This window comes from Gossypium hirsutum, chromosome A04 (genome assembly GCF_007990345.1).
Source record: "Gossypium hirsutum isolate 1008001.06 chromosome A04, Gossypium_hirsutum_v2.1, whole genome shotgun sequence".
Lineage (NCBI taxonomy): Eukaryota > Viridiplantae > Streptophyta > Magnoliopsida > Malvales > Malvaceae > Gossypium > Gossypium hirsutum.
In genome coordinates, this window is record NC_053427.1 from 20,190,766 (window position 1) to 20,202,922 (window position 12,157).

At 35.0% G+C, this 12,157-nt stretch overlaps 2 protein-coding genes across 12 annotated transcripts; one reads left to right on the plus strand and one right to left on the minus strand.

Annotated features, from left to right (window-relative positions):
* The first annotated feature begins 2,669 nt into the window (after nt 1-2,669).
* LOC107948510 (uncharacterized) lies at nt 2,670-6,515 on the plus strand. Of its 11 annotated transcripts, none has more exons than XM_016883084.2 (9): nt 2,683-2,986; nt 3,244-3,348; nt 3,686-3,940; nt 4,119-4,223; nt 4,349-4,507; nt 5,034-5,195; nt 5,443-5,559; nt 5,650-5,757; nt 5,919-6,515. In XM_016883084.2, exons 1-9 carry the CDS (start codon nt 2,744-2,746, stop codon nt 6,042-6,044), a joined length of 1,380 nt encoding a protein of 459 aa, XP_016738573.1. In that variant the 5' UTR covers nt 2,683-2,743; the 3' UTR covers nt 6,045-6,515. The 11 variants fall into 11 exon arrangements, with proteins under 11 accessions (XP_016738576.1, XP_016738577.1, XP_040967267.1 ...); XM_016883085.2 differs by having other exon boundaries at nt 2,684-2,986; nt 4,352-4,507; XM_016883086.2 differs by having other exon boundaries at nt 2,684-2,986; nt 3,244-3,297.
* Nucleotides 6,516-7,154: 639 nt separating this feature from the next.
* On the minus strand, nt 7,155-8,914 carry LOC107948512 (40S ribosomal protein S5). The gene is made up of 4 exons (XM_016883091.2): nt 8,688-8,914; nt 7,857-8,128; nt 7,490-7,693; nt 7,155-7,365 (listed from the first exon to the last, which is right to left on the minus strand). Exons 1-4 carry the CDS (start codon nt 8,790-8,792, stop codon nt 7,311-7,313), a joined length of 636 nt encoding a protein of 211 aa, XP_016738580.2. The 5' UTR covers nt 8,793-8,914; the 3' UTR covers nt 7,155-7,310.
* Nucleotides 8,915-12,157: the final 3,243 nt, after the last annotated feature.

Here is a 12,157-nt window from a genome sequence, read left to right on the forward strand (position 1 = left end):
TAAGGGTGGCAAAGAGGCTTGGTAAATAGCCTTATTTTGTCCACACAGTAGGCACACGGGCGTGTGTCTAGGTCGTGTATGACACATGGCTAGCCCCATAGGTGTGCTGTCCGGCCGTGTGTCCCCTATACGTAAAATATGCAAGCCAGTATGCATGGTAGTAAACACACGGGCAGAGACACGGCCGTGTGTCTCAATCGTGTGAAGGGCACACCCTAGCATATGGGCGTGTGCCTTGGCCATGTGGCCCTTAAGGATTGCTGACGTTAAAAACAGAATGTCCAGATTTTTACACACGGGCTAGGACACGGGCGTGTCATGGTCGTGTGAAGGATACGGGCCAGGGACATGGGCGTGTGCCAAACCGTGTGAAAACCCCTGTAGGTGTGAATCTAGAATTAATTCCACATAGGTGGAGGACATGGGCCAACAACACAACCATGTTGAAATGGTCACACGGGCGTGTGCCCCTGTATTTAGTAATATTTTTCAGAGTTCGTGGGAGGATCCAAAATATTCCCGAATGGTTTTAAATGAACGTTTAAAGCCTCATAGGCCTTTATTATGGAGTTTTGATTAAGATCGGAAAAGTTTTAAATTTGACCTAATTATGGTGACCCGGAACCGTGTGAATGTATGTGTTCAAGTTAAGTAACGCTTCGTATTCTGTCTCGGCATAGGGTACGGGTGTGGGGTGTTACATGTGATCTCTAATAAGCTCACCTTCGTTCATGCGAAACATAGATAGACGTTTCAATACTTAACGGTTAGCTAAAGACTTAGTTGCATAAAGAGTTTCTAACCTTTTCCATAAGGCGGATAAGATCTTCTTCATCAATACCTTCTGCAATACCATATTCGTGAGGCACAACTGGATTGCAGACCAGGCCATTTCATCAAGCTCTTCCCATTTTGTTAGATTTAAATTCTCAGGCTTTTTCCCGACAACAACCTTTTTCAAGCCAGTTTGAACTAGAATTGCCATTATCCGAACTTGCCATATATTGAAATTTGTGACACCATCGAACTTCTCAATTTCAAACCTTATTGCTGCCATCTCTGAACAGGCTGATATACAAAAATTGAACTAACTCTGATACCACTTGTTGGGGATTGAACCAATTAAGCAACAAGTAAAAAATAGTGGAAAAAATTGAGAACTTGAACATACAAATTTAACGTGGAAAAACCCATCCAAAGAGGATAAAAAACCTCGAGCAAAGATAATGTTATTATAATGGCAAAAGAATGAAAAGTACAAAAAATGAAGATAATAACTAAACCCCGAAAACCCGAAAACAAAGAACCCTCAAAATGAAAATACAAAATTCTCTAAATCTTTTATGAGTTCTAATCTCTAATGGGTGTATTTTCTAAGTTTGTAAAATAGCCTATTTATAGGCTAAATTCATAGGTCCAATAATAAAAAAATAATCTAGACTAATCAGAGTTTAGTTGAAACAAATAAACGGAGTTTAATTGGAAGATTATTTCTCAAATTTGATTGAAATAGGAGTCATAGTTAACAATAATTATATTATAAATGAAAAAAATAAAAACCAAGATAAATTTATTAATATATACTAATGGAATTTTTATAAGAAAATATCATTAATAAATAAACGAGTCAATAAATGGAGTTTATAAACGAAAAAATAAATGAGCTTTTAAATGAGTTTGTTCGAGAATATAAACGAACCGAACACACCTCTTTTTGTGTTTGTTCGTTTATTAAATGAACATAAAAAATTTGTTCATACTTGTTTATTTAGCTTAATAAACGAACATAAATAAATTTTATATGAACGATTCACGAATAATTTATAGAACATTATATTCATTTACACCCCTAGTCCTTGGTAGGGGATCTATCCATGCAAGTTTTAGGGGGATATAACTTGAAGGAAGATTCAAGAATGAGGAAGGAAGAAAAAGCGGGGGAGAAGCCGAAAAAAAGGGTTGAGAAATTGAACTAAAAGAGCTAGTTTTCTAGCGTTTTATGTATCGTTTTGTCATGATGGCTTAGGAAACCCCAAATGGTGAGAAAAAAAAAGAGTAGAGAAATAAAGGGAGGAGATGAAATGAACAATTGTGATAGGGGATAGAGTTATGATTAGATTAAAGGGACAAGGGGAGATAAAAGGACGGGGTGAGAGGCAATAATAAGGAGGGAAGTGTTGGAAAATAATTAAAGAAGGAGAAGTAAAGATTAGATGGAGAAGAGTTAATACAACAGAGAAAAATGGTTGCGAAGAGGATGATTGGGGAAGGGGGAGGAGTAAATGTAGAAAACTAATGCAATGTTAGGGAAGAGAGAAACGAAAGAGACCAACAGACGAGAAAACACCAAAGAGTCCAATTGACACCGACGATCTAGGAAATACCCTTTAAGGGATTGACTCTTCTAAGAGGTTATTTTAGAGAGGAAGAAAAACTTTTGTATTACCTTTCCTAAAATATTAGTTAACATGCATAATTATACTTATTTGAATTAAGTTGAAACTCAAACCATGTGTACAAAAAAATTAAAAAAATAAAAAGGAAAAAAAATGAACAGATAAACCAATAGGAATGAAATTCATAACGTGGGCTGGATCCGAACCCGACTAGACCCATCATGTAAGCTAGTGAAACTGCACGAGACAAAAGTAAAAAGAAATGAAAGATAAATATAAGGACCTAAATCAGACAGCTAATTGTTTGCAGTTGTGAGAAAGTGAACTATGGAGAAGCAATTAAACTAATGCAACATGGAGAAATCCATACCAATAAGAAACGGAGGAGAAGCACAGACATAATACAAAGTAGTGAATGGAGATCCGAGGCTGAAGAATATGAAATGATTTCCAGTCCAACTGCCTTTCACAAGTCCAGAGCTATGGTGGAAACAGAAGCTACTGTCAAAAGAAAGAAAAGAAGGAGAAAGAGAAAAAGGATGAACAATTGGCTTAAACTTTCACAGTTTCATCCTCATCACCCAAATCCTGTAAGTGGGTTTGTCTTTTTGTTTTTCTTACGAATTTTATTTCTCTCCCTAACCTTAAAGATTTGTGCCTCCTTGACTTTTTCTTTAAAAAAAATGGGTTTTCCAAAAAGACCGAGGAAAATGAAAGAAAGAAAATTATGGGAAGTGAAAATGGAATTTAGATTGTCTTGCTTCTAGTTGAATTTAGAGTTCTTTTTTTATTTGAAATCAAGTTTTTTTTTTATTGGCTTTCAATTTTATGCATATGATGAATTTAGCTGGAAGCTGGAAAGCCTGCATTTGACACAGAGCAGGCTGGCAAAGATCAATGTGTAAGAACAGTGGAAGTATCAAAGTGGGATTTCACTGAAATATCAGATAATGTGCCACAGAAGCTTTCTCTCTCTCTCTCTCTCTCTCTCTCTCTCTCTCTCTCTCCCTCCCTCCCTCCCTCTCCCTCTCCCTCTCCCTCTCCCTCTCCCTCTCCCTCTCCCTCTCCCTCTCCCTCTCTCCCTCTCTCCCTCTCTCCCTCTCTCTCCCTCTCTCTCCCTCTCTCTCTCTCTCTTTAAAGAATGCATTGAACCAACATTAAATTTTTTTTGTGTGTGTGTGTGTGTGTTTCCAGATTGGAATGTTGAATTAAAGAATGCATTGAACCAACATTAAATTTTTTGTATGTGTGTGTGAGTTTAAAACTTTGGTAAATTTGTGGGCCTTCAGGTTGATATTGATGTTAAGGAAAATAAGATGATAGAAGTTGTACAAGCAGTAAAATGTAGAACAGAGGGAATTGGTGATAAAGCAGGCTCTAAGGAGGCCAATGATATGAGTTCCTCATCTTCGGTGGATGATAGTTTGATCTCGAATATTAGCTCTGGAACACGCATCGGAGATATAGTGTCAGCAAAGGGTGCAATAAATGTAGATGGTGAGATGGTCAGAACTGAGCTAAAAACCTTTGCAGCAGAAGCAACTGTAAGTGGATTAGCTTTTAAATCCTGATTATTGGGTCACAATATTACAAAATTCTGTATTCGAATAGTTGCTTCACCATGAATGCAGTGATCTCTTCTCCAGGTTAAAAAATAAAAATGATTAAAAGCATGGATCTTTATATTTATCAAGATGTTTTATGGGGTTTCTCATCTTTTAGGTTGATGCTGGAATGAAAGAAATGCATTCATTGAAAGCTAAATGTGTAGAAACTGTAAAATTACCCGGAAAATCAGCTAAGAGCACTGTGCTGCGAAACCATCATGTGAGTTGAGTATCTGTATACAAATACTGCTTCAAAACATTTGGTTTCATGAAAGTGTAACAAAATGCAGCTTCGAAATATTTCCTTGTGATGATTAGTTATTTGGTTGTGCATTACTTTTCTAGCAGAAACCAAGATATTTTGATCCTCCAAACAGCAGCTGGACTAGGTGTCTCAGTTGCGGAGAAGATCATCCAGCAGCAGAAAACTGTATGCTGCAAAAGCATGTGAAAGCATGCTTTCTCTGCAGGTGTCTTCGGCATATTGGAAAGCATTGCTCACAGGTTTCGTAGTATTTACCTTACAATTCCCATCTTAACCACCTGATGCCATCATAAATGACTATAAGAATTGATAATGTATAGAGCTTATAGGTTACAACTGAATGATAATGAATTTAATAGACTTGATCAAACAACAGATGAATTTGATAACTGGGTGCAATTTTAATTTCGAAATCCTTAGTTCCCAAATTGTCATAATAAGCATGAGCACTGCTTATAACAGTATTAACTGCTTAATGGTTTTCCCTAAACCCCAAGTGTTCTTTGATAAGATCTTTGGGTTGATACATCATCCTTGAAAATTTAGTTGTTGGTTTTAGAGATAGAGGATCTTAGGTGACTGAAACAACACTCTTGATATTATTACATTACTCTATGAGCATACTTTTTTTATCTTTTATTGTTTTTTACCCTCCAACCTTTCCTACCTTGGAAGATGTCCTTTTTCATTTATGGAATATGGTGTTCATTTTTATGAGGTTTCTATACATGACTTCTAATAGATTCAACCTTTATATTTTAGCAGGGTCAATATTGTTTTGTCTGCAGAGGAACGTTTGACCAAGCCAGTGATTGTCCAAAGAAACAAAAAGAAAACAATTTGAATTATAATGTTTGTTTGAGATGTGGAGATTCTGGACATGATATGTTCTCATGTAGAAGTGATTATTCAGCTGATGATCTCAAGGTCTTCATTGTTTGTTATGCTTTTACAAACCACCCCTTTTTCTTGTAAATATTTATCCTGATATTGTGTTTCCATTTTGATGGGGAAGGGGAATCTGAATCTGACTTATTAAAAAGGAGGAAGAAACATACACCTATCATTGACCCAAATGCTCTTTTTGTTCTTCATCCTTGTTTAGTTTTATAAGAATACTGATTAAGTATGCATGTGTAAATTACAATCACAATGATTACTCTGTTGTGAACAGAAGATTCGTTGTTACATTTGCAATGACTTTGGTCATCTCAGCTGTGTCAAACTTCCAGATGCAAGTCCAACAGAAGTTTCCTGCTACAATTGCGGCCAGTCTGGCCATTTAGGATCTGTAAGTCCAATCTTTCCACTCGTTTATGGTTTAATTTATGCCTGTTTTAGAAACATATTTGGTGTACCTTATTGTAAGCTATTCTACTAGGATTGCTCAAAGTGTCCCAAAGTTGTTCGGGGCTCAAAATCCCCTGCTTTATGCTACAGGTGCAGAGAGGAAGGCCATTTTGCACGATCTTGCACTCTCCCTAGGAAGGTTTGTTTCAAAGATCCTAAGTTCATTTCTGCATGTGCGTGTGTACAATGGCCTTGTTTGGTTATCCATATGTGTAAAGAAACACTCTTGCAAAGAAACTGTTGATTATTTTTGGCACATCAAATGATGAAAAATGTTTGTTCTCGATGAATCATTTGCAGCATGCTAGGAGAGTTCATGCCGAAACGAGATCGGTGGGGTCTAGTTCTGCTCCTCCTAATCGTGGACCTCAAAATGATGCCAAGGGTGCAACACAAGAAAGTCTAATCGTCAATATCATTCCATAAAGACGGAGGTCATTATTAAGCTTTGACTAACCATCTCTCAGGAGAATCAAGGCAGAATTCATGACAAAATCATGCAACGAGCAGCCTTTGTCTGTAGTAATCTATCCCTGCATCATGGACTTCCAGGTTTAGAAGTGTACAATCTCAAATTTTAGTACTGAGGATCAATTACCCTTGAAAGACTGAAGGCTGAATCCAGTGAAGATTGGCAGAAGGGACACACTCTTAGAGGTATGAAGCCAAGATCCACCGGAATTTGCTTATAACACATTTAAACTCTCTGATTGAAAACTCCTTACATATAACAATTTGTCCTCAAACGATAAAGAGTTTTCTGTCTTTTTGATTAGTCAGTTTATGCTTTTTGTCTTGTATATCAAATACTGGCGGAGGAGTGGTTATGGCTGTGTACAACTGCAACTGAATTCGGATACTTGCTCGTTCTTAAAATAGAGGGATCCCACTCTTAAATCAGGATTGTCAATTTATACCTGATCAGCTTTAGAGAGTCGTGTTGCATGGATTCTCATTGCTGACGGTCTTTAAGACTACTAAACCTCTATTTTCTCTCTGGTAAAGACCAGGATACATCAAAAACTGAACTTCCAACTGAAACAAGCCAAACAAGATCAGCAGTATTAGGACGGGGATTATTAAATCAACTTTTGTAGTATAGAGTTCAAAAAAAAATCATCTTTCATTATCTGTAGATTGAGAGATTTATGTTCATAAAACATATAAAATTTGACGTTGATGAACTGCAGTCTCTTCCATTGTTAATGCAGGTTGAAAGGCTTGATTTCAATAGTGTTATGGCCTTTGTATTTAACTTCAAACACAAGTTTGTACAATTGCTCCAATTAATATTTTTTCTTTGTTTCTATTGGCTGGGTTAGAAATTCATAACAACATAATTTCATCTGCTCAATAATTGGAAAAACTCAATTTGATTTCTTCCTTTAATTGTCTCTTTTTTAAGTACTAATTATTGGCACCAGGCAGGGCGATTTAATGTGGTGAAAACTACCACATCAAGCACTCTCATCTCTTTGTTTGCAGCAAAGATGAAATCAACAGCTTCAAACGATGGCAAAATAAGTACAGCATATGTAACCAAAACAGGATATGCTTTCTTCAATAACATCTCAACTTAAATAACGGAACATTCATATTATGTCTGGAACATAAAATAGGTAACTTATAAAGTACTGAATGAAAAAACAAAAGTGTCCACCGCCATGGTTTATGCGAACTCCTACCAATTCCTCAACGATTGGCCTTGGCAACTCTCTCAATTTCGTCCTTCTTCTTGATGGCATAGCTGCACAAACAACGTGAGAATGATGAAGCAAGCAGTGGTAAATAAATGGGATTTGCAATAAGGACAGTTCTAGTTTCAAAGCAAAATAAGGTTCAAACATGGGAGTTCAAAGGCTGTTATTTACCTGTTAGATGATCCCTTTGCTGCGTTAATAAGCTCATCAGCTAAACATTCAGCGATAGTTTTACTGTTTCTGAATGCAGACTCACGAGCACCAGTGGTGAGGAGATAGATGGCCTGATTCACTCGACGAAGAGGAGAAATATCAACAGCTTGACGCCTCACAACACCAGCAGAACCAATACGAGTAGCATCTTCACGAGGTCCACTGTTATATCAACAAAAAATCAACAAAGATTATCAAAGATTGATCCAACAAAGATAACCCAGAATCGGAAGATGTTTTAATTAACATCATCTGCTACTTTAAAGATTAAAGTCAGCTAGTGATACATTTGAAAAAGGAAATTCTTAAAGGTCATATAGGCCACCTGTTGATAATGGCATCAACAATGACTTGAATTGGGTTCTGATCAGTCAGGAGATAAATAATTTCCATAGCATGCTTCACAATCCTGACTGCCATAAGTTTCTTTCCATTGTTTCGGCCATGCATCATCAATGAGTTTGTAAGCCTCTCAACAATGGGGCACTGAGCCTTTCTAAAACGCTTAACTGAGTACCTCCCAGCAGTGTGTGGCACATAGGTTGCATGCTTGGAAGGTTGAACACCAATGTAGTCACTCAAAGAGATATCAGAAACCTAAAATAGATAAATCAGAAACCTAAAATAGATAAATCATTCACATCAAGGACCAGGGCTAACAATTGTAGTTATCAAAGGGAACGGCAAGTTGAGGAATCTAATTCTTTCGAATCTTCAGGAGTCTTTAAGCATTCGAAAGACAATCTAACACGATCATCTTATCCAAATAATCTAACCTAAAATTAACCAATTTCTTACAAACATGAAGACAAACAATTAGGATTAACATAAATTGTCAATCTGAATATCAGTAACATCAAAGACAACAAGTAAAATCTTCAAATCAGAGAACAACAATATAGATGTTCAGTCACAACAAGATGATCTAACAAATAATATCAAGTTAAAAACAACATGAACGATTCTCTATGGAAACAGAATCCCTGTATACAATTAACTAGTCCTAGTAGATCCACTCGACTTGAAAAGACCAAAAAAGTAGAGAACATGCTAAAACGGAACATTTCATATATAATCTAGAAAAAACAAAGCCAAGAGAATGAAAAAAGAAATGTATGCATAGAGAGGCAAAAGATGGAAAAAGAAAAAGAAATACTTGAACTTCCTCGAAGCTCCAGCGATTGAAGAGCTTGACGTCAGGGTGAGACTTGGTTGGGTCTTGCAGTGAGGCGGTGGCAGGGGCTGCAATGGCTGTCGCCATAGCTATGATAGATGCTGCAAACAGAGAGAACCGAAGTGCGCCTGAAAGAGATGTGAGCGGAATGAGGAAATTAGAACAAAGGCCATTCTCTTATAAATCTTATTCATAAAAGGTGACATTTTGATTAGGGTTTCCGGCTTTTTAAGTATGGTCCGCACACGTGGGTGTCGTTTTACTTTCTTGGGTAAAGTATACCAACCGTCCCTAAATTGTATTTAAAATTATGTTTCAGTCACTCAACTTCCAAAGTTACATGATGGTCACTCCAGTTATTGAGTTATTATATTTTGATCACTCGTCTTATAACTTCCGTTAAAAAGATGTATGTTAATTTATGAGTTAATAGCTAATTTAGCTTCTAAACCAATATTTTTAGAACCGAACTAGTAGTCGAACCAATCAGGTTACCAATTCGATTGGTTCAATTAAAAAATTATTAAAAGTTCATAAAAAGTAAAAATAAGGTTCAATCACCGCTTCAACCGGCTTTTAGTTGATTCAACCATCTGTTTCGATTTTTGGTTCAATTGGTCCAATATTATTCTCCTGATTGGTACCCTGACTAGTTTTTGGTCTAAGCCGATCTAGTTCAAATATCATTGTTCTAAAACTATAGCTAAACCATCATCTTGACAATTTTAATATTTTTCTTAACAATAATTCTAAAAATAATTTTAAAAAATATTTAAAGCAAAAAAATTAAAAAATAATCAAAATTTATAAAAAGAATATTAATAAAATTTCTAGAAATATTATAAAAATCATAAAAAATTTCCAATAATAAAAATTATTTAAAAATTATAAAATCATTATTAAACAATCTTTTTAGGGTTCTAAGAACTTTTTCTAGCGAATATGATAAAGCTCTTCAAAGAGCTAGTGTTTTCAAATCCAAGAATCCAATCTTTTTTGTTATAATGCATCCTTCATACATTAACCTTGGTTGAAAATGGTAAAAAGCTTTAATGAAACTTGCAATAGCAAGATCTTATTGTTGAGTCAAACCGACTTTAAGTTGATAAAGCATGGGGATAAGATTATGAGTTGGCTTGTAAAGTGACAAAAGTATGATGGTTTTAAGTTGACAATTAATGGGAAAAAACAAGGTGGCATGAAGTTAGGAAATGTGGCATGAACTTAATTGAAACATTATTTATAAATAAATAATATTAGTGAATAAAAACTATAGCAAATTAGATTTGTTGAAAGGGTTTTAGGCGGCTTATTAAGCATATAAACATGTAAGTGTAGTGTGTGTTGAGTGTGTATAAGTAAAATAATAATAATAATAAAAGAGTGAAAAATAGAAGTGTGTGTGGTAGAGTAAGTGGGCGAGAATTGAGAATAAAGAACAATACTAGCAACAACTAGTAAACAAAGGAAAGTTTATATATTAGTTTTGTTGTAATGACTTATTTTATTGAGTACTGAAATTATTTTGGTTTTAGTGTCCACTACACTTCTAATGAGTGTTACCCAAGTTAGATTTGTGCTCACTTCATGATGGTGAATATAATTCAATCACAATTTTCAAAATTAACGAAGACAAACTATGGTAATTGGATTATTCAAATGAAGGTTTTCTTTGGATCTCAAGATTGTTAGATATTGTTGAAAAAAGATATGTCGAGATAGAAAATGTTGAAGCAAATTTAACAAATGAAGAGAAAAGAACATTGAAGGAAGATCGAAAAAAGGTTAAGGAGTTATGTTTTAATTTTTAATGAGTTAATGAATGAACCTTTGAAAAAGTTTCAGATGGGAAGCATCAAAGAAATATGGGTTATTTTGCAAAAATCCCTTTAAGGAGTCAAAAAGGAAAAAGGTACGTCTAGAATCACTTAGATTTGAATTTAAGATGTTAAAAATGAAAAGTTCAGAGAGCGTTGATAACTACATTACTTGAGTGAAAGAGTTGGTGAATGAAATGGAGAAATTCTTGATGATTTCAGGATAATGGAAAAGAATTTGCAATAGTTGACACGTAAATTTGATCATGTGGTTCTCTCCATAAAAAAATCAAAAGGTTTGTCACAAATATTTATCAATGAACTTGTGGGTTCTCTCCAAGCCCATAAGCAAAAAATAAAGCAAAATGAAGATACTGGAAATTTGGAGTAAGTCTTGCAAAGCAAGTTATTCGTTAGTGAAGGTAGATCTAGTAGCAGTGATGGACAAGGAAGAAGTAATCATGGGGGATACCGTGAAGGATATATATGTGGTAATAGAAGTGGACAATGCAATCAATCATATGGTATAGGCTATACAAATGAAAAGCATTAGATATATAGTCGTGGACGAGGATTTAGAGGCTAAGGTCGAGGTAGAAACAAATTTTAGCAAGGAAATATATTTTAAGTTCAATATTCTAATTGCAATAAATATGGTCATTTTAGTTACGAATGTAGATATGCTCCTCAAGTGGAGAAGGGAAATCATGTAGCACCAACTAGATAATAAAAAATGTGGAATCTAGTGTATTTTTAACCTACAAAGAAAGTGAAAAATCCAAGAAAAATATTTGATATCTTGATAATTGTACCATAAATCACATTTGTGTCCAAAAAGAGCTATTCTTAGAGTTGGAAGAGACTATTCATGGACAAGTAACTGTGAATCACATGTTGCTGTCAAATATAAAGGCAAAGTCATAATTAAACAAAAGAATGTAGATAAGAAATACATAAAGATGTTTATTATGTACCAAATTTAAAAATCAACATCATTTTCCTTGGTCAACTTCTAGAAAGGGGATATAAAGTACACATGAATGATTGTCTACCCTAAGAAATAAGAATGGAGAATTAATTTCCCAAGTTGATATGTGATGGAATAGTTTGTTCGTTATTGACATCAAGTTAAGAGAAGTAAAGTGTATAGAGACTATTTGCTGTTATCAAAGATGATTAATGGTTCTGGCATTTACGATTTAGGCATCTTGGATTTTCTGGCTTGAAGCTATTATTGAAAACAAAGATGATGAATGAATTACTAGAAATTAATCCTCCTAATCAAATGTGTGAAGCCTGCAATAAAAGGAAACAACATAGATAGTTTTGAAGTTTGAAAACCTTGAAGAGTTAGAAGACCACTAGAGATTGTGGACTCTAACATAGAATGTTCTTTTGATATACTATCACTAGGGTGACACAAGTACTATCTTACCTTTATTGATGATTTTAGTAGAAAACTTTGGATGTATTTTCTTTAAGAAAATCACAATCACTTGATGCGTTCATAGAGTTCAAAGCTTTGGTGGAAAAGTAGAGTGGACATTATCTAAAGATACTCATATCTGATAAAGGAGGTGAGTATATCTTGAAGCTATTGGAAAGCTTCATATGGCAAGAAGGGTAAAATGTAAG

What these genes read in the sequence shown, in the direction of transcription:
- LOC107948510 (XM_016883084.2), top strand. Translation starts at nt 2,744, where the DNA reads ATGCAACATGGAGAAATCCATACCAATAAGAAACGGAGGAGAAGCACA. An exon ending in TCACTGAAATATCAGATAAT is followed by an intron (nt 3,349 to 3,685) that starts GTGCCACAGAAG and finishes GTGGGCCTTCAG; the next exon opens with GTTGATATTGATGTTAAGGA. An exon ending in CCTTTGCAGCAGAAGCAACT is followed by an intron (nt 3,941 to 4,118) that starts GTAAGTGGATTA and finishes CTCATCTTTTAG; the next exon opens with GTTGATGCTGGAATGAAAGA.
- LOC107948512 (XM_016883091.2), bottom strand. Translation starts at nt 8,792, where the DNA reads ATGGCGACAGCCATTGCAGCCCCTGCCACCGCCTCACTGCAAGACCCA. An exon ending in GTTGATGCCATTATCAACAG is followed by an intron (nt 7,694 to 7,856) that starts GTGGCCTATATG and finishes TTGATATAACAG; the next exon opens with TGGACCTCGTGAAGATGCTA. An exon ending in GCAAAGGGATCATCTAACAG is followed by an intron (nt 7,366 to 7,489) that starts GTAAATAACAGC and finishes TTGTTTGTGCAG; the next exon opens with CTATGCCATCAAGAAGAAGG.